Raw genomic sequence first — 23,393 nt, forward strand, 5'->3', positions numbered from 1 at the left:
ATTTCTTTCTCTTGCCTGATTGCTCTAGCAAGGACTTCCAACCCTATGTTGAAAAGAAGAGGTGATAGGGGACAGCCCTGTCCTGTTCCTGAACGTAGAGCAAAGGGCTTCAGTTTTTCACCATTAATTATGAGATTAGCAGAGGGCTTGTCATATATGGCCTTTAAGGTATTTTCCTTCTATCCCTATTTTATTAAGTGTTTTAATCATAAATGGATGTTGTATCTTGTCAAATGCTTTTTCTGCATCAATTGATATACTCATATGATTTTTGTCCTTTATTTTGTTTATGTGATGTATCACATTGATGGATTTGCGGATATTGAACCGTCCTTGTGCCCCGGGGATGAATTGGTCGTGATGAATAATCTTTTTAATGCATTGTTGTATTCGATTTGCTAGAATTTTATTTAGGATTTTTGCATCGGTATTCATCAGAGATATTGGTCTGTAGTTTTTGTTTTTTGTGCTGTCCTTACCAGGTTTTGGTATCAGGGTAATGTTGGCCTCATAAAATGAGTTAGGGAGTACTGTCTCTTCTTCAATTTTTTGGAAGAGTTTGAGCAGGATTGGTATTAGATCCTCTTTAAAGGTTTGGTAGAATTCACTAGTGAAGCCATCTGGTCCCGGACTTTGCTTTTCGGAAGGTTTTGGATAACTGATTCAATTTCGTTACTGGTGATCGGTCTGTTTAGATTTTCCAGTTCTTCATGGTTCAGCTTTGGAAGGCTGTATGTTTCTAAGAATTTGTCCATTTCTTCTAGGTTATTGAATTTGGTGGCATATAGTCCTTCATAGTATTCTTGGATGATCCTTTGTATTTCTGTGGTGTCTGAGATAAATCCCCTTTTTCATTTCTGATTTTGTTAATTAGTGTCTTTTCTCTTATTATCTTAGTGAATCTAGCCAAGGGTTTGTCAATTTTGTTAATCTTTTCAAAGAATCAACTCTTCTTCACATTAATTTTTTCTATTGTCTTTTTGTTTTCTATTTCATTTAGTTCCGCTCTGCCTTTTGTTATTTCCTTTCTTCTGCTGACCTTGGGTTTCATTTGTTCTTCTTTTTCTAGTTCTTTAAGGTGTAACATGAGGTTGTTTTTTTGGGATTTTTCTTATTTCTTGAGATAGGCCTGTAAAGATATAAATTTCCCTCTTAAAACTGCTTTTGCTGCATCCCCAAAATTTTGTTAGGATGTATTTTCATTGTCATTTGTTTCTATGTATCTTTTGATCTCTAATTTTTTCTTTGACACAGTCGTTGTTTAAAAGTATGTTGTTTAATCTCCATGTATTTGTATTTTTTCCTGCTTTGTTTTTGCGTTGATATCCAATTTCAAAGCCTTGTAATCTGAGAATATGGTTGGTATGATTTCAGTCTTCTTAAATTTGCTGAGGCTGATTTTGTGTGCCAATATATGGTCTATCCTTGAGAATGTTCCAGGTACACTAGAAAAGAATGTATAGTCTGATGTTTTAGGATGAAATGCTCTATAAATGTCAATCATGTCCATTTTATCTAATGTGTCATTTAGGGCTACTATTTCGTTATTTATTTTCTATTTGGATGATCTATCCATAGCTGTCAATGATGTATTTAAGTCCCCTAGTATAATTGTGTTTTTGTCAATTTCTCCCTTTACTTCTGTTAGTAGTTGCTTGGTATATTTCGGTGCTCCCTGATTGGGGGCATAAATATTGATGACTGTTATGTCTTCTTGTTATGTAGTCCCCTTTACCGTTATGAAATGTCCATCTTTGTCTCTTGTTATCTTTTTCACCCTGAAGTCTGTTTCATCTGATATCATTATGGCTACACCTGATTTTCTCTGGGTACCATTTGCTTTGAGTGTCAATTTCCACCCTTTCACTTTGAGTCTGTGCTTGTCCTTGTAGCTGAGATGTGTCTCTTGGAGACAGCATATGGTTGGGTTTAGTTTTTTGATCCAATCTGCTACTCTGTGCCTTTTTATTGGTGAGTTCAGTCCATTTACATTTAGGGTGATTATTGATATGTGAGGATTTCCTGTCATTCTATCTTTATTTTTCTGGTAAGGCTGTGTCTCCATTGTTTCTTTGCCTTTTTGTTGTTTTCTATTATTTCTGTGTGGTGGTATTATATGATGTTTCCCTCTGTTTCTTCTTTTATTACAGTATATATTTCAGTTCTGGATTTTTTTTGAATGGTTACCCTTAAGTTTATGTAAAAGAAAGTTTGATATTTAGAGTATTCCATTTTCTTCAGCACACTTACTTTCTCCATTCCCATACTCCGATTCAGGCCTTTACTCTCCCCCTTTTTATGTTTTGGTGTCCACAAATTGTCCCTGTTGATGGTGGTTGAATAGCCTCCTTTAGTATTTCTTGTAGTGCAGGTCGTGTATTACAAAATTCCCTCAGCTTCTGTATGTCTGGAAAGGTCTCTATTCCTCCTTCATATCTAAAGGATATCTTTGCTGGATATATTATTCTTGGCCCACAATTTCTCTCTTTCAATAGTTTGAATATTTGGTTCCACTCCCTCCTGGTTTGTAGAGTATCTGCCGGAAAATCTGATGATAATCTAATTGGCTTTCCTTTGTAGGTTACTGTCTTCTTTTCACTGGCTGCCTTGAGGATTCTTTGTTTGTCATTGATTTTAAACAGCTTCAGTACAATGTGCCTTGGAGAAGGCCTGTTGGGATTGAGGTAATTAGGTGTTCTATTTGCGTCTTGGATTCGAGGATCCAGTTCTGTCCACAAGTTTGGGAAGTTCTCATTGACTATTTGTTTGTATATATTCTCTGTTCCTTCTCTCTTTCTTCTCCTTCTGGTATGCCCATTATTCTTATATTGCTCTTTCTGATGGAGTCAGAAAGTTCTTGTAGAGTTCTTTCATTTCTTTTAAGTCTCAAGTCTCTTTCTTCTTCCATCTGTGTCATTTCCAGGTTTCTATCTTCGATGTCACTGATTCTTTCCTCCATCTGGTCAACTCTACTACCTAAGCTGGTTATTTCATTCTTAATTTCTTCTATTGAGTTCTTAATCTCCAGAAATTCTATTTGGTTCTTTTTTAAAATTTCAATCTCTTTCGTAAAATGCTCATGTTGTTCTTTGATTGTGTTTCTGAGTTCATTAAACTGCTTTTCTGTGTTTTCTTGCATCTCGTTGAGTTTTTTCAGAACTGCAATCTTGAATTCTCTGTCATTTAAGTCACATATTTCCCTATCTTTAAGTTCCTTTTCTGGAGACTTTTCACTTTCTTTCTGAGCTGTCTTGTTGCCTTGGTTATACATGGCAATTACTGATTTATTATTTCTCTTCCTAGACATCTTCAGGAGTCGCTTCTGCAACAGGTTGGTAGGAGGAAGTCTTTTTTTATTTGCCAGTACTTGTTGGTAGAATGTTTTATTTTCTCTCCGACTGCAGCCTTTTTTTTCCTCTGTCACATGGTAATGCTATGTTTTCTCTGCACTATTCCAGTTTCTCACACAATGGGGGGATTCCGTGGGAGACGGGCTTCTCCTCTGTTAATAGTTCACCTGGGTCACAGGGCTCAGTGTCGCAGTGGGTATGCGGAGAGCTTTTGAAGTTCCAAAGCTCTTCCTGCACCAGATTCAGAGCCCCTATGTTTCAGCAGTTCTGCTTACTCCTGCAGGTATCCACCCAGATAAGTGGTGACAGGGGCAGGGTGAGTTGTGAGAAGTGGCCCAGAGCAATGGTGGCGACCACTATCACAGCCAGTCCTGCTTTCAGCTCCCTTCCCTTTGCCAGAACTAGTTGGGCTGCGAGTCCATGTCTGTGGACCACAGTTCTCAGAACTGCAAATATTTGGTCTTTTGACCTAACACTGCTACTGTGTCGCTTCTAGCACTGGGCAGCTGGGGGCGGGGCGAGCTCTGGGAGGGTAGGGAGAGGGCGGCTAGTCTCAGTCCCTAAGGCTTCCGTTCTCTGCTCGGCAGTGAGGGCTTAAACCACCGTTTTCAGCCTTCTTCCCTCAGTCTTTGCTCCAAGGTCTCTGTCATGAGCTTTGGGTTCAGCCGTGTTATATGCTGCCCCCTCAGCCCGGTGGGCCATAAGCGGAGCCCTAGCAGTCCGAGTTCTTCCCTCTCCCACAGCTGTGGTAGTTCCGGGAAGCCTCGAGCTCGGAGCACTGAACTAGGTCTGCGTCCGGTGTCCTGCGCCCGCGCCGCTCCATCTCTGTACTTCTCCCTTCCCTCTTCCTTGCGCGATTCACCCACCTTTAGGTGAAGTTAGTAGTGGGCCTCTTCGTCTTGCCTGTCTGCTGTGCAGGGAGTCCTTTGTGGAGTTATTGTTGTTCGATTCTTTGTAAATTCTGGGGGAGTTTTACAGAGGCTCACCTCACGCCGCCATTTTGATGACATCTGCAAGTGTACAGTTCTTTAATACATCATCTGTAAATCACATTGTGTGTTTACCATCCCGAGTCAGTTCTCCTTCCGTCACCATATATTTGACCCCTTTTATCCTCTCCTACCACCTCTCTCCCCCTTACCCTCTGGTAATCACTAAACTATTATCTTTGTCTATGAGTTTTTGTTTGTTTGTTTGTTTGTCCTTTTCGTCTGTTGCTTTCAGTTTTATATTCTACATAAGATTGAAATCATGGTTCTCGACGTTTTCTTTCTGACTTATTTTGCTTACCGTAATAATCTCAGGATCCATCCATGTTGTCACAAGTGGCAACATTTCATCTTTACATACAGCCAAGTAATATTCCATTGTGTATATGTACCACATCTTCTTTATCCAGTCATCTATCAAAGGACACTGGTTGTTTCCATTTAATGTTGATAAAATGACTATAACTGATTAGTAGTGGAAATCAAATGCTTTTCATGTGTTTTTTCTATAATAGACTATGTGGTGTATATGTATTTTAACTTAGAAATGGGAAGAAATATGCTTAATTTTTTTTACCATTACTTGATTGGAATGGGACAAGTAGTTCATTTTCACAACTCTGTACATTCTATAAGAAATCTATAAAACAGGCTTCAGTTTCTGGATATTGCTCCTTAGTTTTCAAATTCCTCTCTGTATCTGTCTTGCAGTCCAGTTGGGATTAGTGTAGACAATACATGTCTTCCCCTCCTCAGTTGGGGGTTAGTATAGACAATGCATGTCTTCTACTCATTGTGGGTTAGTGTAGACAATGTGTCTTCTACTCGCGTTAGTGTAGACAATTTGTGTCTTCTCCTACTTAGTTGGGGTTTAGTGTAGACGATACATGTCTTCTACTCATTGGGCATGAGTGTAGACAATATATGTCTTCTCCTACTCATTGGGGGTTAGTATAAACGATTTGTCTTTTCCTACTCCGTTGGGAGTTAGTGTAGACAATGCGTGTCTTCTCTTACTCCTCGGGGGTTAGCGTAGACAATATATGTCTTCTCCTTTTACTCATTTGGGGGTTAGTGTACACAAAGTGTGTCTTCTCCCCCTAATCATTGGGGATTAGTGTAGACAATACCTGTCTTCTCTTCTTACTCAGTTGGGGATCAGTGTAGACAACATGTGTCTTCTCTTACTCAGTTGAAGGTTAGTTTTGACAATTTGTGTCTTCTCCTCCCACTCAGTTGGGGGTTAGTGTCGACAATGCGTGTCTTCTCCTCCTACTCAGTAGCCAGTTCCCACCCTTGCGTTTGGTTCACCTTCGAGTGTTCTCTGTCGTTAATCAAAAATCACTGTGGATGTGTGTGGCTCTGAGTGTGGAAGGACCCAAATATTTGAGGCTATTTGGTTGAGGGCACAACCTCACCTCGTACCTGTCTCTGGCCTGGAGTTCTCCGGTGACAGTTGCTGGATGCCTCTTAGCTGTGTCCCTTGTCAAGTGGCAGAAACCCTGTATTTCTCCCTGATCCAGTGCTTATCATAGTTTCTGTCTTGATATGCTGTTCATTAAGTGCTTAACAAGTGAATTAACTGACAAGATTATTGGATCCCCCTTATCTGACTATTTTTTAAAATATAGTCCTTAGTGAAGTTGCAGCTTTTGTAATTCTTAATTTGCCTTTTAATACTTAAAAAGCATCACAATAGATTATCTTGCCTCAAAAATCAGTGAGTGGGTTTACAGAGCTTAGACATTTTGTTCAAATAAAGTTGTTGTTTCTTTATTTCCCGTAGCTAAACTGACCTTACTCACTTGTCCCCGGACGGCGGTGAAAGCCTTACCCTTGACAGGCAGCCATGTCCATTGCAGTTTCGACCACTCACAGTCGAGCTGTGTACCCAGCTGGGTTCAGTCATCTCCTCTGTGTCTCAGTTCCTCAGGCCTTGTCCCTCTCTGCCTTCTCACCAAGAAGGCCTCTGAGGGTGCGGGGGCACACGTGTCCCTCTGGAGTGGGGGCACAGGCCCCTGCCTTCCCCTGGTCTGGAGTGAAGTGCTGGTGCCGGGGCTCCTGGAGGGAAGGCTGGTTCTGAGAGCGAGGGATTGGCCGGTGTTCTGGAGTGATGCCTCCCCCCACGGGGCCTGGAAACTGGGCCACGGGCTCTGTCACCCATCAGCCCTCCCTGCCCCCATCAAGGGGTATATGGGGCCCCTGCCACTACCCAGACTGCCAAGTTCCCCTCGGGGGGTGCCGCAGCTCCCCCTTCCACGAGCTGAAGTCTGCCTTTAGGAACCGCGACCTTCCTCCTTTCTCCCATGAAGCTCCCAGGCCGGCGGGGTCCTGTCCGTATCCTTCCACACCAACTCTGAGTTCTCCGTGCTCTGGGCATGTGGTAAAACTCTGATCTGCTTCTCCGGGCCTGGGTCCTGCTATAGTTAATGGAGCTAAAGTTTAAAAATCTTTTGCTCTCCTGGATAATGCTTCATTTTAAGACCACTTTGAAGTTTTCAAAGCTAGTTTAAAGCTAGTCAGTGCACTGTGGATTCTAGACCTTGCTGCTTCCTCCATCCCAGGGCATGCGGCCTCTGGCTCAGCCTGGGGAGGTGAGACAGTATAAGGCACCAGGATATAAGAAAAAAATACCAATTTAATCATTACAACTTACTCCTATGATTGCATCAACATTCTTTTATCTCATGTGCAGTGGTAAAATACAATTTTTGTAACTTAACTGACTCATGCAAATATACAATGAATTTATTCAACTCATTAATTAATGAAGATACCGATAGGTGATAAAGTTGTTTTAAAAAGGCATTTTGAGGAACTATTGGTAGGCAATTTAAAAAATGCCCAGGAATATCAGAATAAGGTTGCTAGTTTGGCATAAAACTGGTTAGTGTCTTACAAGGCAATACGTCAGCCTTCTTCTTCAAGTGCCTCTAAGAGAGGACCACATTTCCCTTTGTACTCTAAGTTTGAGTTCCCTGGTACACTTCCAAAGGAATGTAGATGGCAACTCAGTCCTGCGGTGTGATGGCAGGTGCTGCACCTCAGGACTGACACCGGGTGTCAGGGGCACCAGCTCTGCTCAGTGTTACTGTCTTCATGCAGAGTCTCTGCAGTTCTGTTGAAATGACCGACTTTGCTTTTTTCTTCCTTCTTTTCCTGTTAAAAGCTGGTTGACAGTTGTCTTAGTACCCGGTTTTGCACCTTCTGTAAAATGCAAAAAGGTATTACTCATTAATGTTGAACATTGGGAAAGTGGTGTTGTGGGTGAGGGCCTCTAAAGCAGGGAAGGCCCTGGGCCTTGGGTTCTCAGGCTGGAGTAACAGCAGAGCGAACCCGGTTCGGAGCTGCCCAGTCGGACCCGTTGTGTGTACAGATGAGTAGCCGATTCAGTCCTCAGATTTTAGAAGCAGTATTGGCCCAGCATTATCTGAATAGATCTTACATCATTTATAACTTAGAATCAATTACATTTTGGCTATAAGGCGACAGTACTAATAACTAAACTGCTGATTTTCTCTATTCTTGAGTTGGAGAAAAAGAATTCTAAGGCAGTTTAACCATTGACCTTTTTACTATTGAAATAGATGTGCACTTGGACTTGGAGGACCGCCTGGCAAAATTTATGAAGACGGAAGAAGCCATTATCTACTCGTACGGCTTTGCCACCATCGCCAGTGCCATTCCTGCGTACTCTAAGAGAGGGGACATCGTGTTTGTGTAAGTCACCTTCACCTACCTTTCTAATCAAAATCCTTTGGGACTAATATTGACCCTTCTGGAGAACTCCTTTGGTGGAGGTTATCTGCCTCAACTATTACTGACTTTTTGTTTTTAAAGAAATGCATAGTCACCCCAGCCAACTAATTGTGCAGAATTTTTGGGACCATCACTAGAAGAATGCCTAAAGGTGTCAGTACTCAGTTATCTTCCATTATGATGAGTTTATTGATATCAAGAAGGCCAGACTTACCCAGGATGAGGCCAACCATCTGCCTGCCTACGCAGCTGTGTGACCGTGTGGGGTTCTTCTGAGTCCGTGGGCACAGCTCACTCACACTACCTGTCAGTCACCCCACTTGTCAGCACCCCACCCCAACTCCTGGTCTCTGCTGGTCTCGCTTCATGGCGTGTTAGGAGCATGGAAGCCGTGAGTCTGGGCCTCCCTGACTTCCCATGAATAAATCTGCACCCTTCGGTGTGTGTGCACTGCGTGGGTGGCATTGCCTCGGCCGTGGCCGGGAAGAGCAGAGGAGTGGGGCGCGGCTGGCGCAGACCAGACAGCTGGTCACACCTGTCAGAGGCACCTGCCTCTCACCCAAGCCTCTGTCATCGTTTGAGTAGACTATTAAATGACTCTCTTAATTTTAAAAACAAATCTACTTTTTATTTTAAAAAATAATTTTACTTTTGCTTCCTTTTCCTTTTTAACACCATAGCCAGAATAATCTTTCTAAAAAATTCAAATCTGATTGGCACACTCCATTTTAGTTTCCATTGTTCTAAAATAAGGATCCAAGTATTTAGGATGCTGTTGTGTGTTCTGAACTACCTTTTCAGGCCTGTTTTTCACTATTTTCCCTCAGGTGGTCATGCTGTAGCCTGTCCAGCCTTACACGCCGGTTTCCTCTCACTTGAGAGACTTGGCACATGCTCATCCCTTTTCCTGGAATATTGTTCCTTGTCTCATCTCCTGCTTAATTCCTGCTCGTGCTGCTCACCCTGCGCAGGAAAGCCTCCCCAGCCTCTCAGGCCAGGTCAAGGCCGCCTTCTGCGAGGCCCCGCTTCTCAGACCGTCCTCATGCACGCATGTGCACATGTGCGCCGACACACCCTCAGCTCTGCTCATCTTGGCTCAGACTCACTGGACTCCTCTTTTCTAGGACTTTCACCACTCTGTACTAGCTTAATTGCCTAGGGTGCATTTGCCATTTAATAGTGGTCAGTAAATACCGGTTCAGTAAATGAATGAATGGAGGCTGGAGCTCAAAAGAGGGGTCCGAGTGAGGGAGTGGACTTCAGAGTGGGCTCACCTCAGTCCCTGCAGCCTCCTGCCGCTCGTCCCACGATTGGAACTCCTGCTAGTGCAGCACGCTCACGCACACAGCTCTGCCTGGGGATTGCAGGACACTGTGGCCATTGTTCCCATCGTGGGGTATTGGGGTGCCCTGCTGTAGACTCACAAGGCTCAGAGTGTAGGTCCTTTCCCCCAGCCTTTGCAGGTGTGGAGGGGGTGGGCCCAGGTTTTTCTGTGGTGACGCTACAGTAGAGGCATTACTGCCTGCTGGGCTGCCCCCTCTGCTGTCGGTCCCTCTGGCTGCAGAACACAGGCTTCTGTTAGAGCCACTTTGTCTGTGCCGTGGCATTTCCAGGTGGCCTGTTTCATCAGCTGCAACTCAGGAAAACCCAAGGAACTCATTTCATGTCATTTCTCAGGTCCCTAGCTGGTCTACCTTTTCTCTCCTTTCAGAGTCTTCTTACCATTTTCCCAGAAGTAGAAGTCTGCGTGTATTTTTATTAATACGACTTTATTTTAAAATACATTTCCTCCAAATTAACCCAATTCAGAAGATCTTACGGAAGTTTAATCTGCAAGACCCACACCGTTGTCCCCTGGGTTCTGTAGATAGAGTCAGTGATCCAGCATTGCTTCTCATGGCAAAGTGACGGCAGAAGAGTGTGGCAGTCAAGTCAGAGGCCACTGATGGTGCAATGCACAGTAATTGTGTATTTCTCAGAGAAAATTGCTGTGAGCAAACAGGCGCCTCCCATATTAGGTGCAGGCTGACTTCTGAGGCGGAAAAGTGGCAAGAGTGCTTCTTGGAATAGAATCAGTGTGGTCGTTTGTGAAAAGAGCTTGCAGACTGAAACGCAGACAGTGATGTGTAACTGTTCAGACGTGTTTTGTTTATTTGCTGTGTTCATGTTAACTGATGGGTGTTGATCAACCTACGAAAGCAAGCATTGCTTTTCTAAAATGTTGACAAGACCCTTTACACCCCACTCTGGTGGGTCTCTCTTCCTTGCAGAGATAGAGCAGCCTGCTTTGCTATTCAGAAAGGATTACAGGCATCACGTAGTGACATTAAGTTATTTAAGCATAACGATATGGCTGACCTGGAGCGACTGCTGAAAGAACAAGAGATCGAAGATCAAAAGGTATGAGTCTTTTGAAGAAAATGAGGCAGTTCTTTTATACTTTCTAACCAGCTAAATTATATATGAAATGGCAATTTGTCATGAACAGTTGCCTGCGGATCACATTTGGATATTAAGGGCGTTCCTGCTTATTAAATGAACTTCATGTTACAGAGCCAAGTTTGATGGTAATTGTCTCGTCACTGCCATAATTACGTATGGCAAATTTGGGGGAGGTAATCCGGGCAGCTTTGTGAAAGGGACAGAAGCACCGTGCAGTTTGTTGGGGGTCGGGGGGTACACTTGCAGCTGTACAGAAACAGCGCCCGAACTCATTAGGGCATTAATGAGATTCAAAATAGGTTCGTTCATATCAGAATAAGTCGTGTATCAATTACATGGGAGAAACAATAGCAGGCAGCAGGTCTTAATTTATGAATTTATGAGCAAGGTGATCTTTCTGCCCACCCCACCTTCATGCCGGAGTTCTGAGCAGCTGCTGCCTGTGAGAAACAAATGCCCAAATGTGGATTCCTGCCGCCTTGCAGCCTATTGACACTTTTTCCTCCCCTTGGGGAATGGAGGGATGGAACTCGCTCCCCTGTGTTCGGTTTGAGTGTAGCAGAGATGTTCAGAGGCATGACTGTTAGAATTCGCGTTTATTTCCTTCTGTTGACATGGATGAGAAAGGTTGTCTGGTCCGTGGTTCTGAGGCAGGAAGCATTGTGTGGATGGTACACAGAGCCTGCTCACACAGCCTTTGCATCCCTTTCAAGTACACTTCTCCAGGACAGCTCATTCGTTGCTAGAGTAACAGATAAAATGCTCATCAGATTCCCAAATTTGTGTTCATTTCCATTTTTCCAGATATTTGCATTATCCCTTTGGGATTCTGTCATCTTTGTTTACATGACAGCCTAAGAGCAGCATTTAATGAATATATACGTTCCATGATGACTTTCTATCTCTAATGACTATACTTAGACTCTTGCTATTTTATGCTAGATGTGCTATAGGCCAGTGTTTCATAGTTACACAATTTAGGAAAATCTATACGGAAAATGTTCAAATTGAGACCATTCCACTGATGACTTGCTTTCTACAAATTGTAAAAAGATGTCCCTTATTCTGATTTAGTAATAGAATGCTACCAGATTGAAGAACACTGCCTTGGGAAGTGGGACCAGTGGCCAGTATGCTGTAGAGTTTATTTTGCCAAGTTAGTATTGTACAAATTTGGAAAACATTATATTCAAGTTTCTTGTGTGTGTGTGTGTGTGTGTGTGTGCATGTGTGTGTGTTTTACTGGACTTATAATACGTGGAACTATTTTTATGAATATCAACAAGAAATGAAATTATCTTGAAATGTATTTCCGTTTTATAGTTTCTTCCATTTTACTAATTAATTTATACAACATTTTCCTGCCAATAATAGGCTCTCTAAATTACTTTACATTTTTGTTTTTAAAAATAATTCTTTTTCACTTCACAAAAATATAAATATTAAATTTTATGATATTTTCTACTTAGATGCTTCTCTTTCCTTTGAAAGTAAATTAAAATATTGCAGTTTATTCCAGGTTTGGATCAAAATTTTTTTTGTTGATTTCCCAAGATGTTTTTCATTCTTTTTCCTACAGGGTTCTCTTGTCCCATATTAATTCATATAAAAATAAAATATTAAAAGCTGGTAGATAAAAAAAAAAAAGCATTTTATAGAAAAATTACACATAACTGTAAGCAAGTGAAAAATAGTCTGGCCTCACTAATAATTAGAGAAATTTAGGCTAGGAGTTGTTGCCTATCTGATTAGGGAGCATTTTTTAATAGTAATAATCAGTGCCAACACTGGTGTCTGTGATGAGACAGAGGGCCCCCCTGTAATTCTGGGAAGAGCTTCAAATGACAGCCTTTCTAACGAGTAAGTGGGCAAATATATTTCAGGATTCTTAAATAATCTGTACCCTTCAGACCTGTATCTTGAGGTGCTGTCTTTAGGAGATAATTAGAAAAGGTGTCAAAGATTGAAGGATATTCACAATATGATGTAAAAAAGCAAAAGGAGGGAAACAACCTAAATCCAACACTGGGAGAATTCTTAATTTATGGTATACTCTCAAGGTGGAATATTATATTCCCTTAAAATCATGTTTTAAATAATATGAAAATGCTCATAATGTTTTTAAAACTCAGTTCCTAAAACTATTACAGTAAAATCCTAATTTGAACAAAGTAATTTATAAAGGTATGTATTTACAAGACAAAAGTTATCGATGTGTGTTGTAACAAGCTAATTTGTTAAATTCTTTGTTGTGCTTTTCCATTTCCCAAGATTTCTACATTGACTATTTTTAAATCCTAAGAAAAATACCTCATTTTTGATAGGCAGGGAGAAGCAGGATGCCCCATGTCCTCATCCAGGACCGCCAGCAGGTCCACGGTCTTTGGGTTTGTGTTAATGAGAGAGTGGGGATGACCCACTCCATCATGCACACTCCATGATGGATTGATCCTTTCGGGTACTTCAGCAGACATCTTTCTGTTCGGTCCAGCTGTGGATTCAAAAATATCCATTAAAGCATAGCTTTGATATTGGAGTTTCTAGTTGTCCATCAGACAGACGTTTAGAGGCAATAAACCTGTGAGTAGGGAGGTCCTGGCAAGGTCTGTGGATCTCAGTATTGAACAGTGTGATGGTCTATTAGCAGCTTGCCAGCCATGGGGTGTGGGAAGGTATATGTTGTCTGAAAAAGCCTCCAACCCACTGGCTTCGAACATCACCGGATGAGGTCATAGTTGAGCTTTACTAGAGCCAGTAGTGAGAAGTAAGGAAGGTAAAGGCTTTCATCTGTTTTTTGGTAGGTGAGGGAAAGCAGGGTTTGTCTGTTTTTTAACCTTTTATTATGGAAAATTGTGGGCGCATTCAAAGGAAACACAGTAGTGTGATGAAACCCCCTTACTCTTCTCCCAGCTTTGTTGTCAGCGTTCTGCCATTCTTGTATCATCTGAACTTCCACATGACTCCCTACTGTGTCTCTATGATGATGACTGACATCCTTGTTACAGTTCTTTTTATTTGAGGTAAAATTTATAGACACCGAAATGCACAATCCTAGCCATATGGTATCATGGCCCCTGTCATGATAGCAAACATTCCCACCTCCCCCAGAAAGTTCCCTGGGCCTCTTCCCCATCATTCTGGGCTTGAGAGGTTTTCTTGTGTTATAATATTCTCAGTGCCTAAATCGTGTGTGTGTGTGTGTGTGTGTGTGTGTGTGTGTGTGTTTACCTATTTAGTTAATTGTATGAACTGAAAAATGCCTGAAGGAAGAAAGCACTGTTCTTTTTTATTCCCTCCCTCTTCCTCCTCCCCCACCCCCACTCCGGTTCAATCCGTTGTTTTTCAGTCTAGTTGTGTAGGACACAGCTCCCTGGCCCATGCTGGTATTACAAGCCTTGCTGAGGCAGTCAGTCGTCGGTTGGCCGCTCATAGCAGCTCACACCAGCTGCTGGCCGCTCATGGCAGCACACGGCAGATGGCCACTCACGTTGGCCATTGGCCACTCATGGAGGCACACGGTAGCCCACGGCAGCATAGCAGCCCGCAGCAGCCCAGCTCCAGGGAGAGCTGTTGTTCACTATTTTAGCTGTAGAGGGCGCAGGTCACTGGTCCATGTGGGAATCGAGCCAGAGACCTTGGCATTAGAAGCACAGCGCTCCAACCACCTGGGCCACTGGGCCGGCCCCAAAAGCACTATTCTTTATCTCGTAATAACAGCATCTCAAACCTGGGATTGAAATTGATCACAACTATTCTAATATATTTATTTACTTATTTTGATGAATAAATCTTATAAGGGAAAAGTGCTAGGAAGCATGTAACAGATTATGTGTTTGGAGTTACTGAAATTTAAAATGTCTGCGTTTTTTTATTTAAAGAATCCTCGCAAGGCTCGTGTAACTCGACGTTTCATTGTAGCCGAAGGATTGTACATGAATACTGGAACTATTTGTCCTCTTCCAGAATTGGTAAGCAACCATGATTGCTCATTATTTTAGTATTCGGACTGTTTGGCAGTTCGCCTCTTGTTTATGGCCACTTTTAATGCATGGCATCTGTATTGCTCTGCTTAATAGGTATCATAAGCACATTCTGATCATGCTCGGGAAGTCGATTAACATTAAATGCCATCTCTGGCCTTTAAAGAGTAATCAAGACTCAGCTTTTTAAAACCAACTTTGTTGTATAATAAAATACACTTCAAGTGTACAGTTTGATAAGTTTTGACAGATGTATACACCCCTATCACCACCACCATAGTCAAGATACAGAACATGTGTATCACTCCAAAACATTCCCTCGTGCCTCTTTGTAGTCAGTACCCGCAGACCTGGCCCAAGGCCACCATTGATCTACTTTCTGTTCTTATACTTTTGCCTTTTGTAGAATTTCATATAAATAAAATTATACAATATGTATTTTGTACTCAGCTTTTTCACAGGGAAAGCTATGTACTGTTTTTAGAAACCATGACTAGAGGTTTTTTTTTTAAGGTGAAATTCACATGACATAAAATTAGCTATTCTGAAGTATACAGATCAGTGTCATTAGTACATGCAAGTGTTGTATAACCATCAACTATCTAGTTCTAAAACCTTTTCATCACTCCCAAAGCAGACCTTGCACCCATTAAGCAGCCACTCCCCGTTTCTCCTCTCCCTGAGCCCCAAGCAACCACAATCTGCTTCCTGTCTATGGATTTACCTATTCTGGATGTTCCCGTAAATGGAATCACATACTGTAGTCCCCTTCTGCACAGGGGGTGCGTTCCAAGACCCCCAGTGGGTGCCTGGGACTGCAGATAATGCTGAACCCTGTGTCCGTTTTCTTCTACACACACATACCTATGAGAAGGAGTCATTTATAAATTAAACACTGTAAGAGACTAGCAACTAAGAGACTAAGAACTAACAACACAATAGGACATTGTAACAATATACTGTAATAAGTTATGTGAACGTGGTCACTCATTTCAGGGGATCCCTTGCTGGAGCCTGCGTAGAGGCTCAGTGCCTTCTGGTGCAGCACGTTATCGTCAGTTGGAACATGTTTTCTGCTCATGTCTTCCACCCCCAAATTAGCGTCTTTTCCATCTTAACTAAGCACTTATCATGCACTGTGGCCGTAACATTTGTAGTTGGAGGTGCCACAGCAAAGCTGGCACAAATTTCTTTTTCCTCCTTCACAATTTCACAGATAGTAGATTCGTTCTTACCATAGATCTTAGCACCCTCAGCATATGGGGTTTCTTCCCTTAGTAAGTTGAGAACTTTCACCTTTTCACTTAAAGGAAGCACTTTACAGTTCTCTTTGGCACAACTGAATGGCCAGCATCACTGTTGCACTTTGGGGCCATTATTAGGTAGAGTAAGGGTAACTTGAGCATATGCCCTGTATTACAGTCAATTTGATAACAAGATGGCTACTAACTCACCGTATGTCACATGGAAATGCTGGACAAAGGATGATTTATGTACTGGACAGGATGGAGTGGGATGGTGCAAGATTTTATCACACTACTCAGAAGGCACAGTTTAAAACTTATGAACTGTTTATTTCTGGAATTTCCCAGTTAATATTTTTGGACTGCAATTGACTGTGGGTAACTGAAACCACGGAATGTGAACTAAGGAGGGGCTAAGGGGCACCATTGTAAAACATGGCTTTTTGTGTCTGGATTCATTCCTTTAGCATAATGTTTTCATAGTTCATCCAATCTGTAGTATGTACCAGTACTTCATCCTTTTTAATGCTAAGTAATATTCCATTTTGTGGATCTACTGCATTTTGTTTATCTGTTGATTAATATTTGGCTTCCTGCCACCGTTGGCTGTTGGGAACAGTGTATTTGTTTGAATCCGTTTTCAATTCTTTTATGTATATACCTCGCAGTGTAATTGCTGGATCGTATGGTAGTTTTACATTTAACTTACTGAGGAACCTTCACCACACTGTTCTCCACAGAGGCTGCACCATTTTACATTCCCACAGCAATTGGAGGAGGGTTCTACTTTCCACACCCTCACCAACACTTAATTGATGTTTTAAATTGTTCCCTCCTAGTAAGTGTGAAGTATGTGGTTTTGATGTGCATTTCCCAAATCACTAATGATATTGATCCTCTTGTGTATGTTGGCCATTTATATATTTTCTTTGGAGAAATGTTTATAGAAGTCCTTTGCCCATTTTTAAATTGGGTTGTTTGTCTTTTTGTTAAGTTACAAGAGCTCTTCATACATTCTGGACACTAGATCCTTATTAGATATATGATGTGCAAGTATTTTCTCCCATTCTAGTTTCTCTTCATTTCCTTGGTAGTGTCTTTTGATGTACAAAAGTTTTTTAATTTTGATAAAATCCAGTTTAACTTTTTGTTGCTGATTGTACTGTTGTTTAGTGTCATATCTAAGAAATCTGTTGCCAAATCCAGGGACATAAACATATACCCTTAGGTTTTCTTCTAACAGTTTTATAGTTTTAGCTCTTATCTTAGTTCTTTGATCCGTTTTGACTTAGTTTCTGTATATGCTATGAGGGAGGGGTCTACCTTCGTTCTTTCGTGTGGTTATCCAGTTGTCCTGCATCATTGGTTGGAGAGACTATTATTTTCCATTGAATGGTCTTGGCACCCTTGTCAAAAATCAGTTGACCATAGATCTATGGGTTTATTTCTGGACTCTATTCCATTCAACTATATGTCCTTAGGCCAGTATCACACAGTCTCAATTAGTAGCTTTGTAGTAAAATTTGAAGTCAAGACATGTGAGTTCTACATGTTTGTTCTTTTTAATGATTGTTTGGTTTATTTGGAGTCCCTTGAAATTCCATTTGAATTTTAGGATCACCTTTCCCATTTCTGTAAAAAATACCATTAAATTTTCATAGGGATTGTATTGAATGTGTGGATTGCTCTGGGAAGTATTGCCATCTTAATGATATTAAGTCTTTTAATACATGAGCAGGAATGTGTTTCCATTTATTTATATTACCCTTAACTTTTTTGAGCAATTATTTTATGGTTTTCACTGAACAAGTCTTACACCTCTTTGGTAAAATTTATTCCTAAGTATTTTATTCTTTGTGATGCTATTATAAATGGAATTGTTTTCTTAATTTCTTTTTTTGATTGTTTATTGCTAGTTTATAGAAATACAACTGATTTTTGTATATTGATCTAGTATTGTGAAACTTTCGCTGAACTTGTTTATTAACTCAAATAGTATTTTTGTGGGTCTCATTCTGTAGATAAGACCATGTCGTATGTGACTAGATAGTTTTACGTCTTCCTTTCCAATTTGGATGTCTTTTCTTCCTTTTTCCTGCCTGATTGCTAAGGCTAGAATTTCCAGTTAAGTGTTGCCTAACGTGGCGAAAGTCTCATCCTTGTCCCTTGATCTTAGGAGAATGCTTTCATGCTATCACCCTTGACTGTGATGTTAGTTGTGGATTTTCCATAAATGCCCTTTATTAGGTTAAGGAAGATCCCGCCTATTCCTAATTTGTTGAGTGTTTTTGTTACGATAGGTTTAGATTTTGTCAGATGCTGTTTCTGCGTCAGCTGACCATGTGGTTGTCCTTCATTCTGTTAATATGGTGTGTTACATTGATTGATTTTCCTGTGTTGAACCACCCTTACATTTCACCATTGAAATTTGAATGTGTGCTAAGTGAAATAAGTTTGATGGAAAAAGTTGAAAACCATATGATTTTACACATATGTGGGATATAAAACTGAAAGCAACAAACAAACAAAACAAATAAACAAAAACTCATAGATACAGACAATAGTATAGTGGTTACCAGAAGGAAGGGGAGGAGAGGGTAGGTAAAAAAGGGTGAAGGATGTCAAATACATGGTGATGGAAGATTTGACTTTGGGTGGTGAATGCACAGTGCAATATACAGATGATGTATTACAGAGTAGTACACTTGAAACGTATTTTACTAACCCCAGTACATTTAATAAAAAAATGAAATGCCACTTCAGAATAGAATTGAAATCTATCTATATGAAATCCATTACATTGAAATTGACACTTATTTCTTCTAGGTAATAAAAAATTAATAGCACAGAAAAAAATAAATTTGAATCTATGAGTCCATCAGTTGAATAAGGTTTTAAAATAAGTTTTCGTTTCTTATTTTTAACATTTTTTACTATTTTTTGAGGAAATGTAGATACATCCTAAATCTCAATAAAAGAGATGTATCTGTTCTCCTCTTCTTGTTTTGTGTCAAAGACTGATGGAATAATGAGTGGAAGAGAGTGGGCCAACAGATACTAGAACTGTATGTTATGAGGCTACAATAATAGAGCAGTACCAATGGGTGGGTATACAGCCAAGCAGTGAGACAAAATATAAAATGTAGGGACAGATCAAATACATGTAAGTATTGAGTATGCAAAAATTACAGGATACAAAATAGGGTTTGATTATGGGGTTCCTCTTTACTTTCACTTATCTGTTTATGCACCACTCCTATGACAAAAGATATTCTGAAACATGACTTTTAGAAACTATCTCATTCATATTAATGGATGGTAAGGAATCAGTGTTGGAAAGATGTGATTTTCCCCCAAATGAGTTAATTCATTTTGAATGAAAATCCAGCGAAAAGACCAGTGGGCCCCCCCTTCCCAATTTGATATTGATTACCAAGATTAGCCAATAAGATCTTGATGATTAAAAAAGAAATTATCTGAGACTTGTGAAGTGGGACATCAAATCATCTTATACGTTTTGTGCATTATTTCTCTAGTTTCAGTGGAAAGGGATCTTAGTAATTAAATCTTTAATAATAACATACGATGCTGGTACAAGAAAAGATACATGAGTCATAGGAATATTTGAGAGGTCAACTTCTCATGTCTTATACGAGGCCTGCCAGTTAAGTTCAAAACCTTGCCACTGTGCACTTACATTGGCAGCAGTGTACAAGCAGCTCGATAAGGTTTCATGACCTTTGTATATCAGTGCCTCACAGCTGTGTTCGTGTCGATGTGTGGCAGTGTCTTGCTGAATGGCGTTCATTGTTGTTGTTGCGTGTTTTCATGTGCCCGTCACGAGAATGCCTGAGCTTGAATTAGAGCGACGAACAAACGTTAAATTTCTTGTTAAACTTAACAAGAACAAAAGTGAAATCAGGGACATGTTAGTCCAAGTTTATGGGGCTAATGCCATGAAGAAAACGGCAGTGTACAAATGGATTAAACGTTTTTCTGAGGAGAGAGAATGTGTCACTGATGAAGAGAGATCAGGGTGACCAGTAACAAGCAGAACTGATGAAAACATTGCAAAAATTCGTCAAATTGTGCATCAAAATCCTCGGCTGACTGAGAAGCATAGCAGACCAAGTAAACATCAATAGAGAAACAGTTAGGAAAATCTTAACTGAAAATCTTCGCATGAGAAAAAGTGTGTGCAAATATGGTCCTGAAGGAGCTCACCGATGAACAAAAGCAAAGGAGAGTCGAAGTTTGCCAAGACTTTTTGGAGAGACAAGACAATGTTTTGGGCCGTGTTATCACTGGTGATGAAACATAGGTGTACAAATATGACCCTGAAACAAAGCATCAAAATGCACAATGGAAGTCAGCCAATTCTCCATGACCAAAAGCGTTCCATCAGTCCAAATCAAGAGTCAAAACAGTGTTGCTAACCTTTTTTGATATCAGAGGGATTATTCATTATGAATTTGTACCAATTGGACAGTTAACCAACTTTACTATTCAGAAGTGCTGAAAAGGCTGTGTGAAAAAGTTAGAGGAAAACGACCTGAACTTTTCACCAACGATTCATGGCTCTTGCATCACGACAATGCACCAGCTCACACCGCACTGTCTGTGAGGGAGTTTTTAGCCAGTAAACAAAGAGCTGTATTGGAATACCCTCCCTACTCACCTGATCTAGCCCTCAATGACTTCTTTGTTTACCCAAAAATAAAGGAAATATTGAAAGGAAGACATTTTGATGACATTCAGGACATCAAGGGTAATATGACAACAGTTCTGATGGCCATTCCAGAAAAAGAGTTCCAAAATTGCTTTGAAGGGTGGACTAGGCGCTGGCATCTGTGCATAGCTTCCCAAGGGTAGTACTTCAAAGGTGACTGTAGTGATATTCATCAATGAGGTATGTAGCACTTTTTCTAGGATGAGTTCACGAACTTAATTGTCAGACCTTGTATATAAAAATTTAATGGTTGATATCACTGTATTTTAATTCAGTTGTGAAACTGATCAAGTACATATTATATAGGAATAAGTCAATTAAACATCGGGGGTAAAACATATAAACAAACATGCATATGTTCAACTCCCCAATGTGTAAACAAACAAAAAATAACATGAAATAATTAGAACATATAGATAAATACGCATCTGAACCTTTGATGGGAAAGGACTTTCTTATAAACCTGAAAGCAAAGGGAAAAACATTAATGAAAACTTTTTCTGCATTAAAAAAATAACTGTGATTCCAAATTAAAACACGGTGCTAATGAGGGGGAAAAAAAATATATATATATATATATATCTATACATATATATATATATATATCTATATATATAGATATATATATAGATATATATATATATATATATTTCCCCAGGAATTTTTATCAGACCAGTATTTAGCAGCTAGATTACATGTCTATACTCATAATGTCTTAACATTTCCTTCTTGAAAAATTGGCATTGCGTTGTCGATATTATTAAGTTAAATTCAGTCATTTTGGAGCATCTGAAGTACAATTGATTTTTGTTATTCACGGTATGTTCTGTGCACATACTGCAAACACTGAATTAGGGAATTCTGAACTGTGGCTCCTGGGCCAAAACAGAGTTAGTTATTTGCAAGTCACTGGTCATACCATTTTAATCAATCTCTCAGTACATAGTCTTGTTTTATGTGAGTTTCTGTTTAAAGACATGTTATTGATTGTAACTTGTTGATTCATTCTCATTGAACTCACAGCCAGCAGCGCTGTAACCCATGCCTGACTGGAGCTCATCTAGCACATTTCCTCCATAAGGCACATCTCAGCTTTCCCCTTAGGACATATAGCACTTTGCACTATGCTTGGGGCCATTTTAAACAACTAGATCACCAACAGAAACCACATAATGCAAAAAAAGTGGCAATAAATAGACTGAAAAGGACACATCCTTATAGTGTGAGCTGAAACACTTGCCTCTGATGTGCACGTCACGTGACTCAGAGTTTTCACTGCCCTACACCTAGGCCCTGAGTATGGATTTGGGGCGACAAATACATTTTAACAAGTAGGCAAATTAAAAAATAAGACTCCACCTCTATTGGGGATCAACTGTACATTCCTTTTTCTCCTTTTTATTTTACATTCAGTTTTGTTCTTGACAACATGTTCTGTTTGCTGCTAATCATCAGTATTTTAAAGTTATGTTTTATTAACACTTAGGTTAAGTTAAAATACAAATACAAAGCCAGGATCTTCCTGGAGGAGAGCCTTTCATTTGGAGTCCTGGGAGAGCATGGCCGAGGAGTCACTGAACATTTTGGAATCAATGTAAGTTCTCCTTTTTCGGAACATTCCCTCATGTAGAGAATGAGCATTTCCATCCTGCTGGCCGGTTGAGAGGCACCAGACAGTGATCCTCATGGGTGTGCAGCTCTGGGGCCTGTCACTGCCCTGAATCCACGGGGGACTGGGTCACCCAGACCAGGCGCCAGTCTCCTCGGAACCTATAAACTCAGTTGCTAATCATAGAATTTGTGTTCTGTTTACATGGTAGCAATGTCCTGGCTTTCAGTGTCTCTGCTCTAGAAACAGTTAAATTTGCCTTCTGTTTTTCCTTAAAATCAGTAAGAATTCCCTAAGTAGTCCTTTAGGAAGTATGTGTGATGGCAGTGAAAGGATATTCTTTTTAACACTTAAAGTTATGTATTCTCTCTAATTTGCGTGTGTGGAGGTGATAGAGACATGCTTTCCTTTTACATATGTATAGTATCAGAAACGCCACTGGCATGGATTCAGTGAAGCCCCTCGAAGTCCCAGACAACTGGAATGAGTTTGTCATGTTTTCTTTTGCCAAAGAAAAGTGAGCCGCAGCTGCTCCCAGTCTTAGTGGTTTGTGCTCCTGGAGCCTCAGGGAGGAGCAAAGCAGCCCATCTGCAGAACCCACCTCCATCTTCACCCCCCCACCACCATGTGTAGTCAGGTTGAAGTAGGCTTTTCTCCAAATTCTGTGCATGAAAGGTTTGCAGCGTGTGTTAAGAAGTTCACTATGAAACATAAAATCACCTAAAAGGTAATGCATCCCACTACTCCTGCCGTCCCAGAGAAGTTAGATTGACGCATGCTCCTCAGACACCGATATCCGACCATTACATACAGTGAGGAATCCAAGATAAATGAAGATGTAATTCAAGTAGAATTTACCCCAGAGAAATTTTTAAGACATGAAAATTTTAAAAAGTCAAAAGCACTATCTGACGTCACCGGTCTAGTTTCCTCACTGCTATCAGCAGTTGTCATGGAGATAAGATTTATGAGGGCTTGAGTATGAGTGCAGACAGAGTGTATGGGCCTTCTTTGGATCCTGATTCAAACAAATACTATACAAAAACAAGCTTTGTGAGACAGAGCTATTTAACCAATATTTGATGCTAAGAAATTTTTCATTTTTTAGGTGTGATAATAGTTTTGTATTTATGGTTTTGAAAGAGTCCATATCTTAAAATGGGCACTGAAATATTTTAGATGAAATCATATGTAGTCTGAGATGTGCTCCAAAGAAATGATGAGGGTATCGGGTGCTATGCATGGAACAAGATTGTCCGTGAGTTGGTAACTACTGAATCTGGGTGATGGG

At 40.5% G+C, this 23,393-nt stretch overlaps 1 protein-coding gene across 3 annotated transcripts in view; it reads left to right on the forward strand.

Moving 5' to 3' along the window:
• The window catches only part of SPTLC1 (serine palmitoyltransferase long chain base subunit 1), a 59,699-nt gene that overhangs the window by 20,563 nt on the left and 15,743 nt on the right, over positions 1 to 23,393 (forward strand). For all 3 annotated transcript variants that reach the window (XM_019713878.2, XM_019713879.2, XM_074330189.1), the window contains 4 exons: positions 7,927 to 8,059; positions 10,369 to 10,498; positions 14,419 to 14,508; positions 21,980 to 22,087. In XM_019713878.2, coding sequence (XP_019569437.1) covers positions 7,927 to 8,059; positions 10,369 to 10,498; positions 14,419 to 14,508; positions 21,980 to 22,087 — 461 coding nt within the window. The remainder of the gene's footprint in view (positions 1 to 7,926; positions 8,060 to 10,368; positions 10,499 to 14,418; positions 14,509 to 21,979; positions 22,088 to 23,393) is intronic.

The sequence above is a fragment of the Rhinolophus sinicus genome, linkage group LG04 (genome assembly GCF_036562045.2).
Source record: "Rhinolophus sinicus isolate RSC01 linkage group LG04, ASM3656204v1, whole genome shotgun sequence".
Lineage (NCBI taxonomy): Eukaryota > Metazoa > Chordata > Mammalia > Chiroptera > Rhinolophidae > Rhinolophus > Rhinolophus sinicus.